The sequence below is a fragment of the Apis cerana genome, linkage group LG6 (assembly GCF_029169275.1).
Source record: "Apis cerana isolate GH-2021 linkage group LG6, AcerK_1.0, whole genome shotgun sequence".
In the NCBI taxonomy this organism is placed as follows: domain Eukaryota; kingdom Metazoa; phylum Arthropoda; class Insecta; order Hymenoptera; family Apidae; genus Apis; species Apis cerana.
In genome coordinates this window covers 12,028,575-12,055,673 of record NC_083857.1, presented here as the reverse complement: position 1 = coordinate 12,055,673, position 27,099 = coordinate 12,028,575, and the positions used below count along the sequence as shown (strand labels likewise).

Below are 27,099 nucleotides of genomic sequence, written 5' to 3'. Positions count from 1 at the left end.
ATGTTTATACGTACCTATATGTGAATGATGAAAAATTTATAAATTCATCATAAGAATAAAACAAGGTATGCACTCTTATAAATGTTACAAGCATATTAGAATATTATTAATTATTAATTATAAATTATTATTTAGTAATTTTTATTAATTATTTTTAATAATTGTATTGTACATATATAAATTTATACAATAAAATTTAATTTTTTCATCAAATATTTAATCGAAATTATTCTTGAAGTATGAAAATACAATTTAAAGATATATTTTGATAAACTTTTATTATAAATTATTTATTTTTTAAGTTATTTTTTTAATTTTAAGTTTTTTTGTAATTAATCATTTTTTAAAAAAGAAAAAAATTATTCTGTAGTGATTTGATCTATTATCATTAATTTGCAGCAATTTATATTTTCTTTTTCTGTACATATTGAGATTTTTTATTTCTTTAAATGATATGATATATGATTAATTTTACATTAATAATAAGTTTTGCAGAAATAAAGACATTATACCATTTCTATTATGCTTGCAACATCAAAGCTGTAAGATACACACATATTTTGTGTGAAATGAGGTATGTAATTATATATACACATAAAACTGTATTTCGTAATATTAATATAATAATGGTAATGGTAATAATAATAATAATAATAATTAATAATAATAATCCCAATAATGATGTTCTACCCAGATAATAAATACTATAGATACAGTGTGAGTGTGGTGTGTGAGTAAATTAACCAATTAACTTTATAAGGGGGAGAGGATTAGGGATTGCTATGTACAAGTCATATTTGTACTATGCGACTGACGCAATTAGCCACCATTGGCTTCCATTCAGACGCGCCCTGTATTCTCTTCTCTTGTCTTTTTATTTATTTCTTATATATCTTTTTCGCTTTGTTTGCGCGCTCATTTATTTGTTTATGAAATCATTTTTTTTTCCTAAATTTCAGGGAACAAACCTCTCTGTGCCCTTTTTTCATTTTCTTTTATTCTTGCTCTTTTTCCGCTCATTTTCAATTATCTAATATCTCGGCGATGTTTCTCACTTCATAAATTATTTAAAAACAATATTTTACACTATTAATGTATGTATAATATATAGAGGTCACCTAATTTGAATAAAATTTGTCAAACAGCATCGAAAAATTGCGCTAATGGGTCCAGGAAACATGATAACAGTGACCCAGTGCCGCGCGAGCATAATATAATATAATATATAATTGTCGTACTTATCTCACACCAGGGGCTTGTACGAGGCATTTTACTTGTAAAAAAGAAGTATCACCTCCCTTTCCGTTCTTCTTTTTTTCATTTATATCATCTATATAAAATTAAAAAACAACGTAATATTATTTATATTACTTCGTCGTTATTAATAATAAAAGCTTTGTACAAAATTCAATTTACAATTAAAAACGTTTTGGTTATGAAATTTTCTAGAGATTCTGATTTGTAATTGAACTATCTACCGACAGAGAGGCAATTGTTTAACTTCTTATGGCGCGTTCTCTTTTTTTCCTCTTTTCTTCCATTTATACACGCGCACTCGTTCTTCCCTCTTTCCTCTCTTTCACACTTTCTTGTATTCATTCTCTTTCGTTCTCTTACAAGTTCATTCGTTCTATCAATCTCTCGCACACATAAAATTCTACCTTCCATTCATTAGATTCCATTTGGTATACGGCAATATACGGTCATCATAATATTTCGTGTTATCTTATTTTCGTTTGTCGCGATTATTGAAAAACATAAAATACATTCTATTTATTTTTTTCGGATATCGAATTACACGAATAGAAAAATGTTAAAAAGAATTACTGTGCATTGATAATCATCAAGTTTACGCTACAATCACGATGTATTATCGCATTAATTTAAAAAAGAATCGAGTACAAAAAAAAGTCGGTTTCGCATTGGAGATTCGACTAATGGTCGAAAGATCGTTCTCCCAGTTATCCAGAAGAATCTCAAAGTCTCTAAAAAACAGTTGAAGACGGACGTAGGAAACCAGTTGCTCTCGTAAAGCCCCAAGTGACGGTATGGTAAAGAAGTGCATGAAAGAGGTGCACATACTGCACTACGAAGGGAGAGGGTGTGGGTCAGACGAGAGCTGCTGCTGCATGGTAGAGCTGCATGAGCGCTTGTACGTGCACTGGCAGGCAGGATAGACGATCTTTCGTATTCGCATCCACTGCGAGCCATGATAGGGCATTATATCCCTCCAGTACATATCTGAAATATATTGGTAATAATAATAAATATATTATTAAGAATTTAGCAAATATATAGATTGTTGATATATAAATATATTATATTTTAAATTAAATTTTAATAAAATATATATATATGTATATATATCATAAATTGTAAGTTATTAAATTAAGTATTAAATAAAATCTTAAAATACTATAGTAAAATTTTTTGATTTAAAATATATAATACTGTCTTTGACGTAATTAAAAGTCATTTTCAGAATATTTAAATTATTAATCATAATAATATTTCTAATAATTTTAAATAATTAAAAGAAAAAATATATAATCAATAAAAACAATAATATTAACCTGAGCACATCGGTGGTATATTGTGAATCTAATGGATGAGCAGTGAGTGCACTTTGTTGTTGTAACAGATCATCACTATTCTGCTGAATTGCTGGACTATGCAAGTGTAAGGCATTCTTTAAAAATACTGGGCAAACTCCCTCTAGATGGGGACAAGCTGACCAAAACCATGGTGGCATTCGACCAGTTGGTGCAGTAGATACCAAATAACCAAGAGCAAGAGGTTGTTGTAATAGTGTTCCTACTTCTTCTGCTTGTTCAGCAACTGCAACCTATCAAATGTGAATTAATTTTTTTTTGTTAATTTCACATATAAATAATTACATATAATTTATGTACATATTTATTATATATAATTTAATTATAATTAAAATATTTATTTTGTTATATTTATTTCAATTAAAATTTTAGTTAAAATATTAGTAATCTTATTATTTTATTTAATTTCTTTATGATAAAATTATTTTTTATAATATAATAAATAATAAATATATAAAATATTATAAATAAAAAATTATTATATATTATATATCATATTCAACAATATTCATAAATATAATTATATTTATTAACATCAAAAGTTTAAATAAAAATGAATTGAATCTTTTAAACTATATTTAATTTTTGAAATTTGAATAATCTATATTAACTTACTCTTGGTGTGTTACTACATGGAAATGGACTACCAGGCCCATCATGATTCCCTAAACCTGAACCACCACCGTCTCCACCCATTGGAGATCCTTCAGGACGATGTGGACTACCTCCAGGACTTTGCCCTCCACCAGCACCAGCTTCTGGCCATACATTGAAAATATCATTGAAATCTCCCATGCCTTCCATACCTTCTGGCATATCATCATTTAGTGCAGAAAATAGTTCATCATCTCCTAATTCTGGTCCATTAATATGTTGCTCTTGAAATGCAGTCTGTGACGACTATAGCAAAAAAATTATCATTCTTAGATATTTAAAAATTATAAATATTGAATAAAAGAGAATTTTATTGAAATTTTATAAAAAATAATTTTTGATAAATATATTAATTTTTAAAAATATATTTATTTTTTAATTTATATAAAAATGTATAAGATATGATGCAGAATATACTTTATTTATTATTTTTATTTATTAATATATTTTAAAATTATATAGAATATAATTTCCAAAGAATAATAAATTGAAAGTTTTTTTTAAGTAAATTCATGAAAAAATTCTATTATTAAATTAATGTTTTGAAAAAAATATGTTTTCTTTTAATAAAAAAAAATTGTAATTCTATGTATTTTTTTTAATGAATATTCAAATGATTTTTGTTAATGAATTTTTCAAATGATTTTTTTTTAATGTTTTATTTATATTTTAAAATAAAATTTAAACAAAAAGTTACCTGTGTAGTAGCAGATGTAGGAAAGACGAGAATATGAGTGCACGTAACATCTTGTGGTGTAGACAATTGGCAGTTTACCGATGCTTGACTAAATCTTTCATCAGGTGTAAACTGATCAGCCATAAGCCTGAGAGTCGAATCTGGTTCAAGGGAGACTAAACAGGCGCTGAGCACACAAGGTGCTGCTGACGGATATAGAAGACTGCATTGACCACATATTTCTTTAAGATGTTTAGAGGCTTTAAGAAGCGCTTTTCTCGATAATAACCAACTCCAACCTTTTAATTCACCGTGTCCAATACGGCCTACACGACCTACTACTAATCTCCAAGGTTGTACCTAAATGAATGAATATAGAAGTATTTATTTTAATAAAATATTTATAATTATTTAAATATTAAATATAATAATTTATTGCTATTTTTCGTTTCTTATCATTAATTATATTTTAATTACTTTTTTTGATATTTTAAAATAACTGAATATTAATATTAAATGATTTTATTTTTCTATTGAATGAATTTATTACTTTTTAAATATATTTAAAAATATTTTTATAGCTTTTCCATTAAACTTATTGACTAAAATTATATATAGTATATAATCATAAGTGTTTTATGAATACAAAATAAAAATTAAATATAAAAAAATTTGTTTAATTTTTTTATGTTATATAAATTACTTACACCTTGAGACATTACACTCAGTATAAAATCCATCAATTTTTGTAATCCAATTCGTCTGGCTGAGGCGCGTTTTCTTCTTTTCCTATTGGGTATATCAATATTGATAGTAGCTGTTTCAAATATTTCGCCACGATCATCAGTTGCAACCGCAAGTAGCCAAGATTGATCTTCGCTTAGGCAGTAACTAAGGTACAGAACTGCACACTCTTCTGGTCCAGCAATGCCAAAAGACTCCGGTGCTTCACTTTTCGCCCGTAGAGGAGCCAGGACGTAGGCTGGTGAGTATAACCGGTACGGAGCTCTGTTTCGTTCCTGATGTATAGTTGCAAGAGTATTACTATAAGACTGAAAATGATCGAGTCATGGCCTGTTTATCTTTTACTATTTTTATCATTTTAATAGGCACACGGGCAACACAATTGATTTATTTTAAAAAATTAACATAATTAAACACAAGATATATAAAATAGGCTCTTACATCTTTACTTTTAAGGAAAAGATCTGCTGCCGCAGCAGTACCGAATCCAGTGAGACTTTTTACTGTGGAATTATGATTTAATAATCGACGACCTTGTAGAAATACATTTAATGCTAAAGCTCTCATCTCATCTTGTATCTTGCGCCTTTCTCTAGCTCGTCCTAATTCCATTATACTTTCCAAAGATATTATCTGAAGAAAACATAAATTACAAATTAATTATTTACAATTAGTTATTTATATGCAATTATATGCAACGCATCATTACATATTAAAATATATTGGAAATATATATATTGGATTAAATATTGATCTTTTGATATATAAATCTAATTTTTATTTATTTTTTATCTTTTTTTAAATTAATCAAATTATTTAAATATAAGAAAAATTATAATTTAATCTCACCTGAACATTTATATTAGATCTAATGTTTTCAGGCATGCTATTAATTGCTGTTGAATATGCACGTAACAAAGCTAAAATAGCAAGTCTTCGACGATCAGAATCTTCAGGACCTCCCAATGAGAAAGGTTCTACTAAATAAACAACTATAGCTGGAGGCTCAACTTCCTCTTCATCTGGACCCGATGTGGTACTAGAGTGTACTGTGGCAGTTTGTGAAGTTGGTGTTGTATTACCAGTATTAGAATTAGTATTTGTTGTGTTTGACGATGGAGTTTCACTTCTAGGATTTTCTCCCTCTAAAAATTTACAAATTTTATATAATTTTTTTATAAACAAATATATAAAATACATTAAATTTTAGTAATATATTTCGATTAAAAAAAAAAGTTTAATGGCATTATTCGTATATAAAATGTTAATATATTTATGGAGATTCTTATATCTTATACAATTTTGTATACTAACTTTTGTATTTATTTTGATCTCTAGAATCGTTCTTTAAAAATATATTTCAATGAATATAAATATATATATATTATATATTGTGCAATGAAATTCGAAGATGATCAAGAAAAATATTAAAACATACCAATAGATTCAGGTTTACTTGACATTACATCAGGCGTAGCTGGCATTGTATCGGTAACGGGAATAGTTGTTTGTGGCTGCTGTTGCTGTTGTTGCTTATTAGATTGCGAATCTCCGGGATCTAATAAACTTCGATCTTGAATAACTTGCGTTAAATATGGAGCTAATCGATGATTACAAACTTGGGCATATAATCTTAACAATTCTCCTAATTGGTTCTCTCCTAAAAGTTTAAACCAATCGTCTATTGGTTGTTTGATTTGTTTCTGTACAGACGATTTTCCAACTCGAAGAATACCATCACGCAATGCTTTTGAAATAGGTGTATGCCTTCCTAGCCGACAAATCTGATAAAAAATTATAATTTTATAATCTAAAATAAAAATATGTTTAATGAAAAATATGTTAAATATGAAAAATCTATTTACTTACTTCATATGTAGTTGATAATTCACGGAAAAATGATTTTACTTTATTAACAACACAATCGCTATCAGGTGCTACCACTACATAGGCAACATCTCTCGGTCCAGCATATGGTTCCAATAGCAATTTTTCCCAGTAACTTAAAGCATAAGGTGACAAAGATAGCCAATCTCGATCATATCCAACAACAAGTGCAGGTATTGGTTGAGGTTCACAACGATCATCTGTTCCACGACCAGCTAAACGATGAAATTGTCTCCAAGTTAAAGGACCTGCGACAGTATATGGTGCTTCCCACATTCGAGTGGTACATTTTTTTTGTACTGCATCTTGTAATAATGGTTGTAAAGCTCTCATCATTCGCACAATATCACCACTGCATTGAGGACCTTTTGCTCTAAGAAACACCCATCGATGCACTCCAATTATACGATTAGTCCTTTCATTGTGCGTACCGTTAATTTTACCCTGATCAAGAGCTGCTAGCGAAACTTCGTTTCCATCATTAAATTCCAACATATTTATGGTAGGCGTGAGCATTGGATAACTCTTCATTGTAGCATAGATCCTCGATGCTCTGTAAAGACTACTTGCAGAACTCTGTATGATCAGGCACTGTTCTCTAAGCAATTCTAACACACTAGGTGGTATCACATCTAAACCTTCTGTTGGTTTACTCCCTCCACAGGCTACAGCAACCAAAGACGCTTTTTTCTTTTCCGCTGGATCTTCTGCAATACCAGTGATTTCCATTTCATCTTCATAGAACAAACCAGCTTGATGAGCCAATCGCCGATTTACAACTGCACTAAAACCACAACTACACCTGATCTGATCATCATCTTGAAACAGAGCTCCGCTTGACCATGAGTGTGTAAGATACACACCAGCATCTGCACCTTTAATATTACCAACAACTTTTGGACCTGCATTGCACACGCAGAGACTGCAACTGTCGAAATTATGATCACGAAAGATATTAAGCACAGTGTCACCTAAAAGGATGTTCACTATGAGAGAGTTCGATTCTGGTGCACGAGTAGGACCTGGTGTATCCGCCTCGATACTATTCAAATTTTTGTTTAGATACGATGAAGTAGTAGATGTGGCAGGACTCGGTTGATCATATGGTGGCGGTGGTGGTCTTCCGGAAATAGTTGCTGAGCGATATGGTGCTCCCAATGGTGCTGGACTTGGAGGACAAGGTTGTTGTTGGACTGAACCAGGTCTAGTTGGTGGAAGTGGTTTATCTGGGTTGTTGGAAGTAGGATTGCACTGCCAAGAAGGTCTATATACGCAGTGCGATGGCAGTGTAACAGGAGGTAATGATTGGCTGGGCAGATTTGTGAGTGGAGCATATTTGGAAGAACCAACCATCTTACAGATGGGCGCAGGTTTGAACACGTAAGACCAATCATCGATTGGCTCTTCTTGAGGAGATCCCATATTTGGATATATATCAGGTAGATGCCTAAGTGGTCGTTGAGGTACAGAGAGTTCCGTCTGGTCCATTAAAGAGTCATTTAACTGACAAGGAGAAGCAACTGGATTATGCTCTAAGGATGGTGGTGTTGGAAACATTTTGGAAAGTTCTTCTGGTCGTAACACACCTACTCCTCTATTACTATGTCTGTTATTGGCATCTACTCTGGTTTCTTCATGAAGTCCACCAGATCTATTTGATTCTGGTGGAGTTTGTACTTGAAGCTGGTTCAAATTCTATAAGAAGTGTTATATAATTTATTTTAATTACAAAAATTATTAAATAATAATAAAAAAAAAGAAAAATAAAAACTTACGGTTTCATCACTGGAAGTATCTGGATCAGAATTATCAAAAATTTGGTCTAAATCTTTATAAGATGCTTGAAGACCTTCGCTAGTAAATAAGGATCCTGGTTTAGAAGGATCATCTCTTTGCCGTCGAAGTCCGTCAACGCTTGTACCGTTTTCTTCACCTGCTGCATCAAACTCATACGGATCTGTTCTTCTTCCAATGCAATCTCCCTATTAAACATTAATAGATATAATTTATAATTTATAATGTAATAATATTACATATAACTGGAAAAAATCACTTACAACATTGACATTTGGTTCTTGTTTAATTTCTATTTTGGGTGTTTGAGATTGAGGAATTTGAGAATTTATTGGTGGATATAATGTGTTATTCCGCACATTAACTGGACTATTAGTAGACTCCTTAAAACGTTTTACAGGATGATTGAGCCATGCTTCTTGTATTGAATAATCATAGAGACAACGTAATGACTGTTCGTTTTCTAAATAAATCTCCTCACATTCTCTAGAAACTAGGACTGGTCGTTTTAATGTTGGTCCAGGAACTGGACTATGTACTTGATTATTGCATGCAGAGGAAGTTGATTTTGGGCCTTGAGAAGGAGTTAGTGGTGGGGCAGTGTTTGCATGACTTGGTGGTGGTTGAGGGCTGAGTGTAGGCATTGTCGGTTCTGCTGGTGGAACTGATGCTGGCTCGGAATGTGGAGTTGGAAGAGGTGAAGGTGCAGGAGATCCTGGTGAGCCAACAGATGGAACTGGTAAACAATCTCCTCCTGTTGGTGGTCCTCTTGAATAAGAAGGAGGTCCGCCTGGTGGTGTACTCGGCGCTTCTGTTCTGTTCAATACAGACCTATTCCAATTAAGGAACATAATCATAAATTAAGATTCTTTTAGAAGATAAATGTTATATAAAGATTAATAATATATTTAATATTTTAAGTGTAATGATTTATAAGTAATGTTGAAAAAAGCTGATTCATGCGAAATAAAAAATGATGATTTTTTAAAATAAATATTTATATGAACAAAATTTTACAATAAAATTATAATCATTCCATTAAAAATTATTGTAAAAAAATAAATTTAAAATTGTTAAGAATACAAGTATATTTTTAAATATAATCAAAAATAAAATTATAAATTCAATTAATATAATATTAATATAATAAATATAGCAAAAGAAATATAATAAATACAAAAATCATGCTGAAATTGTGAACAATACTGCAAAGCATTCTTTAACAACAACATACATGCAAAGCATCCTTTAACAATAATTACCCGAAATAAAAAAAGCAAAATTTCAAAAAGAAAGAAAAAGAAAAACAAAACATAAATATTTAAATAATATTTTATAAGAATATGTATTTTTCTCTATTAAATTATTGTAATATTTTATACAATTTTAAAAATAGAAATTAATTGTATAATAACACATGAAATAAGAAATAAAAAAATTAATTTTATTTAAGAGAAATATATTTATGTAAGGTTTTTAGTTTTATGATATATCTCAGCACTATTTATATTATAACATCATATATACAATATATATTGATTTACCAATTTTGCATGAATATACTTATATATAATATTTATAATACTTACTTATAATATTTATAAATATATATAAAACAGCTTTCATTTAAAGTATATATAAAATGTGTATATTAAATGTGTATATACAAAATATATTATTTTTCTTTAATAATATCAAAGATAAGATTTATACTATATAATATATCTTGTATGTTATTTATTATAATATATAATTATAATAATAAATGATTTTTCTTGTTTATACTTTATCACAATTAATATTTATAATTCTTTCAGAAATGAGACTTCCCACATACAAAAAGAAAACATGATATAATATTGATTAATGCATTATTCGTGCAATTAGGTTTAGTTACTCCTGATTAAATAAGTAGCGGAGCTTTCATAAGCAATGTGAATTAAAAGATGACGTTATGGTATTATAACGATCAAACGATATTTGCATTATTGCGGTGATTAATTAAGATATGAAAAAAAAAAAATGATTTTTTCATTGATATCGGGGCAGAAATTACCCACCTGGGGGCATTAGCAGGGACAGAGGGACAAGCATCCCACTGGGTGGTAGAGCGTCGATGAAACGGTACGACCCTCCGTCCACCTTTATCCCTCTGAACCTGAGAGGAGGCCAGGCTCTTCCAACCCCCGGGGGTGGCAGACCTGCAACCGATGTATTTAATATCTTGTTTTTTATATTTCTATTTGTATTATTTATTGGACAGCAATATATGGAGCAAAAATAGATACAGTAATGTCTTGCATTCTGATTGCATTTTGTTCTCCAAATTGACCATTGCTATCATCATTTCTTAGTCATATCTTCGTGAATAAAACTATTAAATAAATCTTTTAATGGGCCTATCTAACTAAAACATAAATAATACCGTCTCACTTTATTCCTTATTCATTCCTGGTACAAATTTTCCTTACAAGTTACCCAGTTTTAGTTCCAACCTGTAGTCAAAATGCAAAGTATTACTGTAAACTAATATCAACTTTTAATTATTTTTACAATTTTTCAAACCTTTTACTTTTGATGTAAAAATATATATAACATTTTTTTTAGAATTTAAAAATATACATATTTTTTATTTTAAAATTATGAGACTTTTAATTATTTATTTAAAATATGAAGAAAATAAATAAAATTTTAGTAATGATAGTATTTTTAGCCTCACATTTATTATTTTATTTAGTTTTTATAATTTTTTATTTTAATATTTAATATTTTGATTTCTATTTACTATTATTCAGTTTTATTATAGTATAGATTTTATAATTTAAAAAAAATAAAAAATTTATAATATTCTTTACTAAACTTTTTGATACAGGATAGTTTTGTTGTCATAAAGAGTACTAATTTAAAGAAATAATTGCACTTTAGCCATTCTCAAGAACTAAATTTACATGCATATATTGCAGCAGCCATTAAAAAAATTATCTATATTGTAATATTTTAAATAATCTACATTTTATAAATTGTGCTAAAACATGCAGACAGAATCAATAACAACATTACGAACATTATACTATATATTTTAAATATTATCAGATAAACATAGAATGCAGTCAAAAGAAGTATATGTTTATTGCTACACATAATAAATATGCAAAGAAAATAATAGTTAAAAATCTAACAATAATTTCATAAATGCATTCTTTACATGTACTTTCATATAATATTATAAATTGAATAAAAGTTATTATTATTACAATTACTGTTACCGCATTGTAATTTTTAATTATATTGGATATATAACACAAAACAATTAAATTTTAATACTATTTAATGAAATTTCTGAGATAAACATTTTTTGAGTGAAATTTTTAAAAAATTTTTAATCTTTTAAATTACAAATAAAATTATGAAATATATTAATTTTACAATGCAGTAAAATTTAAATTCATAATTTAAAATATTATGAAAATTACTTACTTTGAACAGATACAGGAAGACTTTTGTGTTGGATCAATAAAGGTCCAAGTTCCAAGTTCTGTGGAAGATTCTGTCTTGGAAGCAGAAATTGGTGAACTCAAAGTACATTCTGCCCATACACGTTCTGGTAATTCTGTAGCTGCTTGTAATTCCTGCTGACTCAAGAGAGGATGTTCACAACTAGCAGGACTACTTGGTGGAGAAAGAGGAGTATCAGGTGGACTATCATCCATATCTGTGACCAGGACATAACAAGAAGGATAACGCATGCGGACACCACCAACAAGTACTTCTACTAGAGGTGGAAGTCCTGCTTCTATGTTACTGCTATTGATTGGATAAAAATGTTTCCACTCTTCAAGAAGTTGACTATCTATACGTCCCACTGGACCAATTAATGTGCCTGCTAGTCCGTAAGGAGCTAGAATCACTGCAATAGAATTAGTAAATATATCAAATAATTATATAATCATAATTTATATTAATTATATACAAAATATAATTTATACTAATTATTATATACTATATATATATATATATATATATATATATATATATATAATATATACTATATATTATATTAAGTTGAATAATTTATTATACCTTTAACACCAGATTGGGAAGTTTGGGTACGTTGTAAGCAAGTCCTTGTAAGATGTCGCACAGCAGGATGCTGCCTGACATCCACACTTGCACATACAGTGCTTTCTCCATGCACAAAGAATGCAAATGAGAATGACAAGTGACTACTGTAAATAATAAAATTATTTAAATTAGATTTTATAAGGAAGTTAATATTTAATTATTTCATAATAGTAGAAGATTGTTTATTTTAATATAATAAAAGATATTACTAATAATAATATAAGAACATACCTACTGCAACGGTGTTTTTCGAATCCATCATAAGGTTGTACAAACCACTTTCCTAGGCGAACAAAATCACGAGATAGTAAGCACCGTTCAATCAAGTTATGCAAAGCTTTGAAAAGAAGTGATCGACACTCGTATGATAATCCGCTTTCCCAAGAACCTTGCTCACTTTCTGTAATAATAATAAGTGTTTATATTATAAAACAATTAATCTTATTTATTATAATGTAATAATTCTTATTATTTTATATAATATTTAAAGATTTATAATTTTAATACAATTGATATATATCGATTGTTGAATATCTTAAATAATAATTAAAAAATATTATTAAATAATTTTATATGCAATTTGTTATAACAATTACGTGTTTATATATAATTGAGATTATTAAAAAAATTAAATTAAATATATGATTCATCGTAATTTTTTTTCGTAGATAGCGAAATTTTGTTTTAGAAACAAATACGTTTTGTTATTTTTCTGTGATCTACTTTCCTCTATGATCTACAATTCTTACTGGCGGAAAGAAACGGCTGATTCCACTGTGAAAGTAATGCAATTCGTGTATAAAATTACAGCGAGTCACGTCGACACTGAGCAATTCATGGAAAACAAAAGAGAGTTTGACCAAGAAAATAAAATTCTAGAATTTTATATTGATAAATTAAAATCAAATTGTTTCCTTTTTATATTTTTGTTTTTGTATGATAGATCTAATTTTTTCGCGTTTCGCGTTTTAACATATTTTTACTTTACTCGTGAAATAGTAATGAACTTTACGCTTTATGAACATCAATTCTGTAAATGTGATTGTGAAGGTATATTCTCTTTCACTTTCTAAAACGAATTAAAATTATAATAATAATACAAATTATAATACAAATTACATATTATCTTGCAATATAATTTTTATGCAAATTATAAGGTAATCTTTATCTTAAAATCTTTACACATTTAAAATATTGTTTAAAACTGTAAAAAATAAAAATAATATAAATAAAAAAAATAATTATAAAAATCTATCAAAATTATTCTAATCTTAAGAATTGTGTATATTTTGCAACAATATTAATCAATATAAAAAAAATAATTTTATTCTTGATAATTTTTAAAACACATTTTTAAAACAATTTTTAATTTTTAATTTTTTCAAATTTTACTTTCTTATCATATTTTTTAAAAAGATATTAATTATTGAGAATATATTTTTATCTATCTATGTTTATCAATGATTCATTCAAATCTTTAATACAACATATATGTTTTCTGGTCCATGATACTCAAAAATTGGATTCATCCAAGACTAACGGTTTATCAGTTCGTTCCGCAATTGGTGTACTTCTTGCGATATACAATAATGGAACCTTGCGTTGCATCGCACTGAGTTGCAGACAAGTACATGGTTCAGCGACCCTATGCAGAGAAACACGGTCTAGCCAACATTACCGCTTCGCTCGCTTTGCACACCTTCTTTCTTCGAAACAAAAGCATACGGGATTTCCTACAATAATGTCCACTAGAATTTGCGATGTACTACTTTTGAAGTATTATTGTTTTTCATAAAACTATTTAATCATTATTTTCTTTTCCGTAACAAATATATTTATATTTTTTCATTTTTTGAATTGAATTTCTAGTATCGAATCTTAGAATAATTTAAAAATAAATACATATATAAAGAATACATATGAATACATATGTAAAAAAACATACATATTAATATTCTTGAGATTAATATTAATTAGAAATAGAATAAATAAAGATATTTTTTCATTTTGTTTCATGATGAATATTCATTATTTTTAAACAATATTTTTTCATTAAATCTTGAAATAATAAAATTTTATCGATATTTTATTTTAATTTGAAAATTCTTTCTTTTTATATTTTACTGTTATGAAATCATATCAATATTATATCTATTACAATCTGATTTAACACAAAAATTAGATGGACATAAAATTAAATAGTCATTTAAATATATTTTTATTGTATATAAATTTATTTTTAATTATAGATTTCAATCTGCTTTAATAAATAAAATTTAATAAAGAAAATAGAAATATCTATGTCTTTGTTACGAATAAATCCGATTTAATCCATATTACTTATTCATACCATATTGATGAAACCATTATTTGATCACACGAATACGTTTTGCCACAACATATTGCAATAATTCCAGAAAATTCTTGAAATTGCAGAATATCAGAAGATATACAATCTAACGAAGAATATTTAAAATACGAAATTTGGTTATTTATTATGCCATTTAATATCGAATCATTAAAGAATAAATATTATATTAAATTATATTCTGAATTTTAGCTAATACTCTTATGAGGAAAATATTGTTTTTAAAACTTATTAACACCTTGTTTTATCATTAATTATTTATATACATAAAGCCTATCCGATGGAAAGATAAACATCCAATCCCTGTGTCTATTGAGAATCGAAGTGATCCATAGGAGAATACATAATACACAGGAGCTTCATTACTCACCACATGCGATGAGTTCCGGTGACACGAGACCAGAGAGATCAGGTTCCTCGCCATACCAGAAAATCCAGAGTTCCTTGGCGGCGGTAAGGGAGAGGGGTGGTGGTGCGGGCGAGGGTGCGATGCCCAGGTCGAAGATGCCAGCTCCGGTTGCCGAGGCGGTTGCCGGGCCGGAGGTGGCCGGCGTAGCGGCGACCCGCCGCCACACGCAGAGAATGTCACCCGCGAGGCACCGCGAGAAGCTCGACAACACCGGGTCCTCGAGGGGAGTACCCCCGAAATCGCCGGCTACTTCGCCCCACACGAGCTTCTTCCATTTGATACCGCAGAGGTCCGTCTACCAATAAAACGATAATGAAATCATCTGTTATCTTTATAATTTCAACTAATTTTTTTGCATATAAAATTTATCTTATATATCTCATTACAGATTAGTTTGATTATATTCGATTTTTTAAATTTATTTTATAAATTTTGTTGGATATATTTGTTTGCAATAATAAAAGTTATATTCAATATAGATTGAACAAGATGTTTTAATTATAAATTTAAAAAAAAAAGAATGCACGAGATGAATATCATAAGTGTTTTCATTTTGCATCGATTAATGTTATGTCAAAGTTGCACGTCAAATTATACTGTTATTTACTTATGAAGTGAATATATTTGCTAATTAAAAAATTAAAATTATTGATTTATTAATATATAATCTAATTATGAAGAAGAAATATCTTTTTTTATTGCATCGAACATTGAAGAAAAATGGATTTATTGACATTTTTATATCATTAATTATTTTGTATTGAATATTGTATTCATATATTTATAAAAATTTATATAATGAAATTTATTAAATCAAATAAATATTTATAGTGAAAAATGTATTTTAAATTAATATTTTTGATTATAAATATTAGAATAATTAAAATATTGTTATCATTAGTTATATGTTAACAATTGTTATTTATGTATTAACAATAATTAAATATATAATTCATGTGAATAATATGACACTTGCGCAAACTTCCCCAATTAGCGAAGATAAGTTAGAGATTATAGGGAATATATCGGAACATTGGTTGACTGTTGAGAAAGGTCGGTCCTTGAACTTTCGCCGCATTCTATTTCCATTTGTCACGCAACGTAACAAATCGTTGATTTAACCGTGAACAATAAGATTCTCCTTTAATGTACACATATAAATACACATCGAATATGAATTTAAAAATATATTGTAAATATAACAAATAATAATAATGAAATTATACCAAAATCATCTATTAAAAGACATTAGATAAAAAATAAAAACGATGAATAAAACATAAATATTCATATAAATATTCATAATCAAATGTATAATTCTCTACATTAAATTTGTATTAAATTTTCCGAAAATATTAATGAATTTGTATTGTCTGATAGAAACAAAAAAAATGATAAATAATACATTAGCTAAAATTTAATTATATTCAAAGTCGATATTTAAAATAAAATATCTTATCATTGTTAGTTAGAGTTCATTCACTGATCCGATAACTAATACACCTGATTCATACACTTTTTATTGACTTACATATATATGACTAATTAATATTTTTGTAAATTACTGATATCCAGTTTACACAGTTAATTGTATACATTTACTTTAACTATATTATAATTGGTGTATGCATGATATTTATAAATTAATTACATTCAATAACAAAAATATAGCAAAAATAATTATATAAGTATTTTACATATAAAATTATGTTATATTGAAACAATTTTATATATTTATTATATAATTTCATTTATATTTAAAATTTATTATAATTTAAATATAGCTTGTAAGTAATATTTTCTTTTTATTTCAAGCATTAGAAATTAGCAAATGAATTAATATTATTGTAATTATAAAATACATAATTGACATATTTAAGAGATTATTAATTTATAAATCTTTTGCATATTTTATTATTTAAAAGTTTTAATTGAATATTATGTTTTAATAAAATTTAATTTATTTAAAAAGTTATCAGTTTTAGATTGTTATTATTTATTTAGCAATTATGTGTCATCATTTTTGATATATTAACACAAAACGAAAAAGAATTTCTCACAAAATTTTCTCATTATTTACTATAATCTATCTATATAAATCCTGATGATCGTAAACATGTCTTTTTATCGTGGCGCCACAACCAAGTGATAAAGGCACGCGCAGTCGCAAGCAGGTCGCGCGCTTCTCAACCAATCAAATGCGTGCCTTTTCTTACGTCACATTGTCAGCTGACATAATCGGAATAATTCAAATAAGAGTGGAAATTTATTTTAAATAAGATAAGATATTTTAATAAGATATAAATTTAATAATTTTTAATTATTTCTCATTAATATTGTATATTATATTATTGTGTATTATAAAAATTATTTTTTTATTTTATACTTAAAATTGTAAATTTTTTTATTGCATATACAAATCAAATAATTTCACAAACACTAATTTAAAAATTTATGGATATATTGATAAATTAGATAAATATAGTTTATATATATATATATATATATATATATATATATATATATATATATATATATATATATATGATATTATAAACATATATATGATATAAGAAATGTTTATAATTGTAAATGAAGAAATAATACATCAATTATTAAAAAAATTATTATGAAACATGTTAAAAAAAATAATTAATAAATTTCTCAAAATTTTCATTTTAATTAGAATAGTATTAACATCTTGCATTGACATTTATTTTTTATCGATGATAGTATTAAATTAATTTTAATATTAATTTAAATATTTCAATATATTTTATAATAACATAAATATAATAATGATATAAATGATATTTTCTTATAATAGATCTAATTCTATTATGTTTTAAAGAAAAAATATTAAAAAAAGATCGATTCGGAAGTTAAGAGCGCGCAGTGGCGCCTATCGTGTCGACGCGACGAAATAATCGGTAAGCAAAGGCGCCCATCGTAACGCTACGGGACTGTCAAGCTTACTGATCAATACAAGCAAGGCGACGTGCAAGGCCGCCCGCGTGGATTCAACTCGCGAGTCTGCCACATTCCCTCGTTCCATTCTGCCATACGCGCCTCTATTCGTATTCCTTTTCTCCCACGGTATCATTTCACAGCCTCTTTCCCTCTTTTTTCTTTTTGATTTTTTTTTACATATAAAAAAAATTTTTTTTTTAAGAATTAGTCTAATTTTTTGTTATAATTTTTAAAATAATGTATAATATAATGATAGTTTTTAAATTTATATTAATTATTTATATATTATTTAAATTTATATTAATATTATATTAATATTAATTCAATATTCTTAAAACTGAAATGTTTATGTATTAAAATTTTAATAATTTTATATTTTTATAGAATCTTTATTAGATTTGATAAACACTACAATTAATTGTAATTTTTTTTAATAATTTTAAAAAAATTGAAATTTTGTATAAAATTTTAAATATTTACATTTGAAAATGATATCTAAATGAATAAAAATGAAATTTATCTTTCAAAAAAAATAAAAATGATTTTAAATAATTCTCATCTTTTACTGTTAAGTAATACATTTAAAAACCGGTTTAAAAATGATCTTATATCAAAGATACTTTAATGTTTCGTTGTATCATCAAAATATCTTTAAACATTGATAATTTATAATATTTGACTTTAATTTTATTTGATTCGTTAATTAAAATATTAAAAACAACGTATGGAATATACGACAATAGAACAATCATGGACAATTTACTAATACAGCCTTCGTCGATTATAATTTCCAATGCAACCGATTGCAATCCACGTACTTCGAGTCAAAAATACACAGTAGCATATCGAATTATTGATCGTGTAGTGAGGGGAATAATGCCGAATATCAATGAAGATATAGAAGAAACTATACAATCTTATTTTTATAGCAATAGAGAATGTTTTGGTGCGCATAGAACGCAGCTACAGCTGTAAATTCCCATTTACTGCCCTCCTTATACGCTTGCCGTTAAAGCAGCACGAACATTACATTCACGTGCGTAACGAAGCGGAATTCTCTTGCGTACAAGCCACTCGAAAGTGGATAGAGTATACATATACCCTACGATGCCACTGACGTTCGTCTTTCTTTTTTCTATGAAATCGTACTTCCTGCGTCAATTCTTTTAATTTTATTTGAATTATTATTTTAATAATAATATATATAATTATTTTTTTAATATTTCAATTTTTTTAAGATTATAAATAATATTTATTAAATTTTAAATTTTAATATTTATAAAATTTTAATAAATAATATTTATTAAAATCTTAACTAAGTAAAATTTATGAAGATTTATAAATATTATTCGAAAATATTTATTAGTTTTTTTAAATAAAAAAAATTTTTTAAAATATAAAAATATTATTTAAGAATAATTTTTTATCGATATTTTATACTCATTTTAAAATAAATTTTTTTTGGATGTTGAATTTGATTGTGAGTGTCATCCAAGATAAAATTAAATATATATTCATAATTATATGCATTATGATTTATAATTATTAATTATTCATTACAATTTTTTTAAACTAAAATAAAGATTTACAAGTATAATTAAAAAATTTGTCTTTTTGAAATTTTAATAAAATATAATATAATTCTTAAAGAAAAATCTATATCTTCTTATATATATATATAGGACAAGTAAAGAAAATCTTAAAAAAAAAAAATAGAATTTCATTGTTTAAACGATTTTTTATAAATATTCAATGTGCAATTAAAATTGCAAATATGTTATTTAAAAAAGTTATTTCGTAATTGTATGTATAATCAATTAGCTTAATATGATAAGTATCTAATATAAAACATAATATTAAAGAATCTCTGATAATGAATGCAATGAATGCAATGTTCAATATATATTTCAATTAGTAAACATATGATTGCAAATTCAATATCTCACCAAAATAGTAACGAAAAATCAATTCAATAATTTTTCAGAAAAATCTTTAAAATAATATTATATATTATATAGTACAAAAAATGCAAACTTATTTTTATCTAACTATTTATGGCAAAAATTATCAATTACTAATTATCAATTTTATTAAAACTAAAGATAACAACAATAATTTTTTTAATTTTCATGGATTCATAGATTATAGAATATTTCATATATGTTTAATTCGTTGTGATTATATAAAACATATTTTGATATATATGAACAAAATACATACATTATATATTAGAATAATTGATTTTATTATATGTATAAAAAAAAGAAAGAAATAATAATTATTTATTAATCAAACAAAATGTAAAAATAAAATAACATGCTTAAGATTATGTTATGTACTTTTATCATTAAAAGAATTAATTATTTTAATTGTTTCTTTGTAAAAAATTATATATTCCATTATTTAAATTTATTATAATACATTTCTATGATTAAAAATATGAGATTCTTTCCATTGAGATTCTATGTCTTACCACGATTTAATATCTTCTATTTCTTCGTTCTTTTTTATTATTTTTTTTTACTTGTTATTTTCATATATTTTACAATTTTCATATATTTATTTATAAATAAATAGCGAATTAATTATCAATTTTGAAATAGATAATATAAATGAATAGGAATTTATATTAAATTTAAATATATCTAAATTAATTAAATACAATATTATGTTATAATTTAAAATTTTTTAAATCGTACTTTAAATATTTAACTTATTTTCTATTACAAAAAAATCAATATCGATAAATATTATAATCTAATATTGATTTGTTTTATAACACAACTCTGTTTTTAAAATTAGTATGTAAGTCTAATAAATATTTAATTAAACTTGTCTCATTGACAAATTAACCAGCAAGTTTTATACTATCAATCGCACTATCATCCTTGTTATTTTTTTTTCGCTCATTTTTCTATTATAATTCTTTAAAAAAATTGAAAATATGTATAATTTGATTTCTTTTTCTATTTCTAAATTTTTTTGTTCATTTCAAAAATAGTTTATTATTTTGAATTTAATTTAATAATACATGTAAAAAATATTTAATACTATGAATTCCGAAATCCATAAATTAATTATTCATTATTTTATAATATTTATATTATGACATGATTCACAAATAATTGTTTAAAAATTAAAAAAAAATGGACAAAATATTTGTAATCTATAATGAACATAAATAAAAAATTAATCAAATTCAGTACTTAAATTATATTTAACTGTTCATTTACATTCCTTTTATTTTGCATATTCTGAATAAAATCAGACAAGAAAAAATGTTCACATTCAGAGAAGAATTAGAGAGTCACTGGGTATTCTCTATTTCAGTGTTTCCCAACTTGTGACCTCTGAGAAAAGGCCGTCAAGTGATTTTTAGAAGATTACAATAATTATTTATTTGCTATTATTTATATAAAAAATTTTATAATAAAAATTTTCAGCATTTATTTATTTCAATATAGTTATCTGATAATAAATTATATTATAATATATAATGATAGTGAATACTAAAAATAATATTAAAAATTTATCGCAATTATATAATAATAAATAATTAAATATTTCAATTTGCTATATAGATTTTCAATATTAATTTAATATGTACTTAATTATTTAATTATACTTAATTAAATAATTAAATAATTATATTTAATTATACTTAATAGATGTGATTCACTCGTAAAAATGAAATATTATATTTATTTTATCCTATTTAAATATGTATTTTTATGTAATTTTGAAAAAAGATAAGAATAGCAGGTTATTTGACTATTACAACAAAGGGATATATTCCAAAAATGTTGGGAAACACTGCTCTATTATATATCAGTCCGTTCTGGTGATTTCTCGAGCGAGATACGCGAGGCACGCGGCTTCTTCGTCGACGAAGTCACTCGGCTAGATTATGCTGAAACTGGTGCTCCGTGGAGAGAAACAGGAGAAGCCGAAGGGGGCTTGACCAGCCTAGGTGAAAGCCTTGCACCGCGAGGACGTCACGTGTTAAGACTACAAGAGAGTTTACACATCGCCCGATTTTGAGCTCGCCACTTTTGTTTCGTGCTGACCTCGGAATACCGTTTTTTCCCCTCATTTTTCGAACCCTCATTTTTAAATGAATAAAATTTGATGTAATTAAAGTTCAACGATCACATATAAAACTTGTATACTATATTTTATATAATATAATAAACTAATACGTGCGTGCGTGTGTAAACAGTAAATTTTAAATTATTTATTTAATTCAGAATATTTAAAAATAAAAAAAAAATAATAATAAGAGCAGTTATAATAATCATTTCTAGAATTCTAATATTAATTTTCAATTGGTTTTGTTGAGCTGAGATACTAAACTAATGATCATAACAGTTTAGTTATTTAACCTTTCAATACCTAAATTATGAAAACAAAAATTTCACGATAGAGGTGAAAAATATAGCTAAATAAAAAAAAAAAATATTTGTAACAAATATATAATAAAATTTTACTTGAACGTAATATATAAATATTATATGAATATGATACAATTGTTAGTTAGGATTACAAATTATTTAAAAATTTTTTACAAAGTAGATATTATCAATTTTAATATATTTCATTGTAATTGTATTCTACATTTTAAATAATAATATTATTAAGTAATCTAATCAAAATCTAACTCAAACTGTTGTGGTAATTTATAATACCAATTTAAAAAAATTCTAATTATTTTGATTTGATGGCAGATGAAGATCTTACAATTATCGGAAAATTTGTGTTAACAAAGATAGATTTTAAGATTTTGATTTACTTTTTGTAATAAATTATCAATATGAAAATTATCATTTTCATTTATTCCTTGTTTCAAAATGATATTGCAAATAAAGATTAAATTAGATTAAAATTAAAAAATAATAATTAATAAGTACTTTTTAAATATTTTTAATTAATTGCCAATCATAACTGAGAAATTATTGATTTTTTTCTTTCATCCGTGCAATTTATAACGGTAATGAAAAATTTTGACACAATTAAATATATGTTAAATATAAAATAATTTGTATTTATCTACTTTCATTCAATTAAAAGTTTTTTTTTAAATATTTATATACACAAAATAATAAATTTAATCATAAAATAAATTTATGATCATATTTGAATCTATTTTTGTTTTTAAAAATTTATTTTTAATTATATTATTATTATTTCTGATATATTTAATTATGTTTATTATATATTAAAATTATTATATAAATTATTATATAATATTTAATATATTAAAATTGTTTTTTAACGAAAAATATATATTAAATATATTTTAGTTTTTTTTACTAATATTTATATAAAAAGTATATTCTATTGTATTTTCCATCGAAAATATATATTAATAATTTACTAAAATAATTTACTAATAAATAATTATATATAAATAATATTTTTTAATAAATTTATAATTCATTCAAATAAATAACCTTTTATAACTATTTGAATAATAATTAACAATTAAAATATTAAAATTTTAACCGTTTTAACAACGAAGAAGTAAATTCACGCTCTTGTTATTTTATTAATACAAGTCCTATAATCTGTATTAATGATTTTTCAAGTAATATACACATTTTATTTGTGTAACAAAAAAAAGTATTTATTTTATTTAAAAATTATTAATAAGTACAATTTTTGTGTAATAAAGCAAATAAAATTATTAAATAAATATAATCTTATATACAACTACGTTTTGATATATATTTTTATTGATAAAAATCAATGCTTATCAATGTTTCAGATTAATTATATTGTACATTCGAATAATCTCTTTAGATAATAAAGATGAACGCGCTTCTATATATTTTTGATTGAGAACCACTGTCTCGAGCATTGCTCCTATCTGACCGTTGCAGTTCAAATTTTACTATGAATACAAATTATAAAATTGTATATATACAAAAGTCGTCTTAAAGTTATTTTGTTTGAAACATCTCAAAATTTCTCCAAACAAAATATTATATATATTACATTATTCGAAGTATTTATGTAACTTTTGATAAATCTTAAACACATTATAAAAATTAATAAATTAATTTTTCAATTAAAATATATTTAAAATAATTTATAATTTATTTAATATCTAAAAATTTTTTAAACTTTATAAAAATAATTAAAAATTCAACGATATCACAATCATGATATTTCGTAATATTGATAAAAATACTGCGTGAATATACTGTACTTCGAAATCATGCCACGTTACGAAGTTGTTTGAAAAAAATTTCGAAATAATTTCTTAAATCGAATTCATGCGGAACAGTGAAGGGCGACGAACTGTCGTTAGAAGTAAACGAATTTCATCGGGGAAAGCTACGAGGGGAGTCAAAACGAAAGCATAGTTCTTGCAACCGACAGAGATAGAAATGACACGACACTAAACTTCCTCAAATTTTAATGCAACTCAATAAAAACGTATCATGAAATGTAAAAGAAAATATAAAAATAATCAAAATTATGACTGAAATATTAATGATTTGATGAATTTTTTGAATTTCAATTTCTTTAGATTTTGTTTCGATATCTCTTATCGCGATTTTTGTTATATGTGTTATTTCAATGATACTTTAGATGAAAAATTGTTTAAAATAATTTTCAAAAAAATTTTTCAATTTATATTTACGAAAACATAACCATAAATTTAACGGAATAAGAAAAAAAGAAGAGAATAAATGAAACGATCTACAATCTCATTTAAAGGTAGATGTTTTGATCGACTGTTCATGGGAATGCGGTGCGCTACGAATGTAACAGAAAAATGTGTCTGTCTCGCCGTTATACGCGCGATAAGTATGTGTATACACGAGTCGCGCGCATACTGCATGGTCAAAATGGAAAGAGAAAGAGGAAGAGACAGCCTAGAGGCCTTGCATACAGGCCGTTTCTAAAATAGGTGGTTAAACTTTAGACACGTATACTGCCAGTCTTACAAATAAAAGATATTTTAACTATAATGATGTTTTGTTTTGTTAAATTACTAGCTATTCTTTTACTTGTAATTCCTTAAATTAATATATTATATCATCATACATTCAATATATTATGCATTTTAAAATTTCTTGAACATAAACGAAGATTAAAAATATTTTTTTATATTATAAAATTTTCAATAATTTTATTGATGTATATAAATTATTATCATATTGATATATTTAAATATTTATATATTGTGTCGTTTAATAGAATCTATACACTCAAAATATTTTTATTATTAATATTTATTCATAATTTAAAAACGAATTATAGAAAATTCTTTTACCATATGTTTGAAAAATAACTATATTAAAAACCAATAAAAAGAAAAAATTTATTAAAACGCAAAATTTTTTTTAATAATATACATGTAATTTATTATCTTAATATAATAATAATGATTATATATTATATTAAAAAAAAATTAAATTGATTTGAATCATAAGTCATAAAAAAGAAAATATTTCATTAAAAATATAAATTTGATTCTATCTTCATTTTTCAACTCAAGATAAAATATATCATCATCGGTAATATAAGAATAAAATATAATTAAATTTCGTCATATATGAATTATGTTTAATCACATATAATCACGTATCACCACCAAAAACAATATTTAATCGCAATAATCACAGATTGTCAAATATTTTTAAGAACTTTAAAAAAACAAACTAAATCAATTGTAATTCGAGAAAAAACTATTTTCACAAAAATTATTCTATTCACAAAAGGAAAAGGAGCAATATACACTCCTGATATTGGAGCACCTATTTTCGAAACGTCCTGTAGACAAGTAGAAGTATACGAAGAATCCATATACATCAATAGATTGGTATGTATCACATAAGCACGTTTGAGGTTCGTCGAGTTCAACGAAAAGGAGTTCCTAGACTCGCCGGACCAGAGCAGACGAGGACTTTCAAGTGGTGCAAACAATGTCTGACACAGTTTTGTGGCTTTGTTGAAAGGCGAAAGGAATGTTACGAGAGACGATCTTGTTATCTGTTGTAAAAAGATCGCGTTTTCGACCACAAGTTTATCGAAAGATCACTAATAGAACACCAACTACACAGCACAACAAATTAACAATATTCACTGCGATAACCAAAGGATACATGCAACAGTCTTCGGACAGCCCTGCTGCAACCTCCTTAATTCTTTCACGAGTGGAAAACTCAGGGCCGACATGAATCAGGCATGACATTGGGTCGCATAAACTTCAAATCCCACTGACGCGCACATACACGCTTGCGCATATATATAACTACTTATGTATGTACATATGTACATATATAGATGTATATATAGGCATATGTACATGCAACTATGTACGTATATGTATGTATACACACATATATATATATATATATTATATACACAGTAATGGAAGGGAGGGGAGGGGAGTGCCGCGATACACAACACCGACGTCGACACGAACGATCGAGTACTGCCCACGGGAATACTCCAATATATAGGTTAACCCGGACGACTTCTGCTCGCAACATTACACGGTACCGTTAAACAGCCGTTGGACAACTGGTTTCCGTCCTGTGAAGCCAAAGTCTCGTTCTTCCGAATCTCCAAACACAGAGTAGATATGTGCTCCGACTCTTACGAAGAGTGGGCTCACTGATCACTCACCAGTGCGAAGAAATTCGTGTGGCAGTCCTCCAGGCTAGCGCCGTTTGTTTGATGCGACGGATGCGTCATGGCTTCTCCATCGTACGCCGTACACTCATTAGCAACACTTCTCGCGGCGGCGCGCCTCTCTCAGCCCCGAAAATCACACGGCGAGGCCGCTATTATTCGAGAACATTTAGGAGGGTTTTCACTTCTCAATGGCGACCGTAAAATGGCGGACGAT

At 26.2% G+C, this 27,099-nt stretch overlaps 1 protein-coding gene across 4 annotated transcripts; it reads right to left on the bottom strand.

Moving 5' to 3' along the window:
- Nucleotides 1–582: 582 nt before the first annotated feature.
- LOC107994103 (mediator of RNA polymerase II transcription subunit 13) lies at nt 583–27,019 on the bottom strand. Of its 4 annotated transcripts, none has more exons than XM_017050865.3 (17): nt 26,877–27,019; nt 15,228–15,561; nt 12,721–12,889; nt 12,448–12,593; nt 11,845–12,274; nt 10,428–10,568; nt 8,631–9,198; nt 8,349–8,555; nt 6,556–8,268; nt 6,125–6,470; nt 5,536–5,831; nt 5,128–5,319; nt 4,650–4,994; nt 3,964–4,302; nt 3,228–3,512; nt 2,574–2,845; nt 583–2,241 (listed from the first exon to the last, which is right to left on the bottom strand). In XM_017050865.3, the coding sequence occupies exons 1-17, from the start codon at nt 26,943–26,945 to the stop codon at nt 2,109–2,111; spliced, it is 5,985 nt and encodes a 1,994-aa protein (XP_016906354.1). In that variant the 5' UTR covers nt 26,946–27,019; the 3' UTR covers nt 583–2,108. The 4 variants fall into 4 exon arrangements, with proteins under 4 accessions (XP_016906354.1, XP_016906355.1, XP_016906356.1 ...); XM_017050866.3 differs by having other exon boundaries at nt 4,650–4,961; XM_017050867.3 differs by lacking the exon at nt 10,428–10,568.
- Nucleotides 27,020–27,099: the final 80 nt, after the last annotated feature.

Coding starts and splice junctions, on each gene's coding strand:
- LOC107994103 (XM_017050865.3), bottom strand. CDS start 26,945: ATGACGCATCCGTCGCATCAAACAAACGGCGCTAGCCTGGAGGACTGC. Junction 6,471..6,555: donor AATTATCAACTACATATGAA/GTAAGTAAATAG, acceptor ATTTTTTATCAG/ATTTGTCGGCTAGGAAGGCA. Junction 5,832..6,124: donor AAGTAAACCTGAATCTATTG/GTATGTTTTAAT, acceptor GTAAATTTTTAG/AGGGAGAAAATCCTAGAAGT.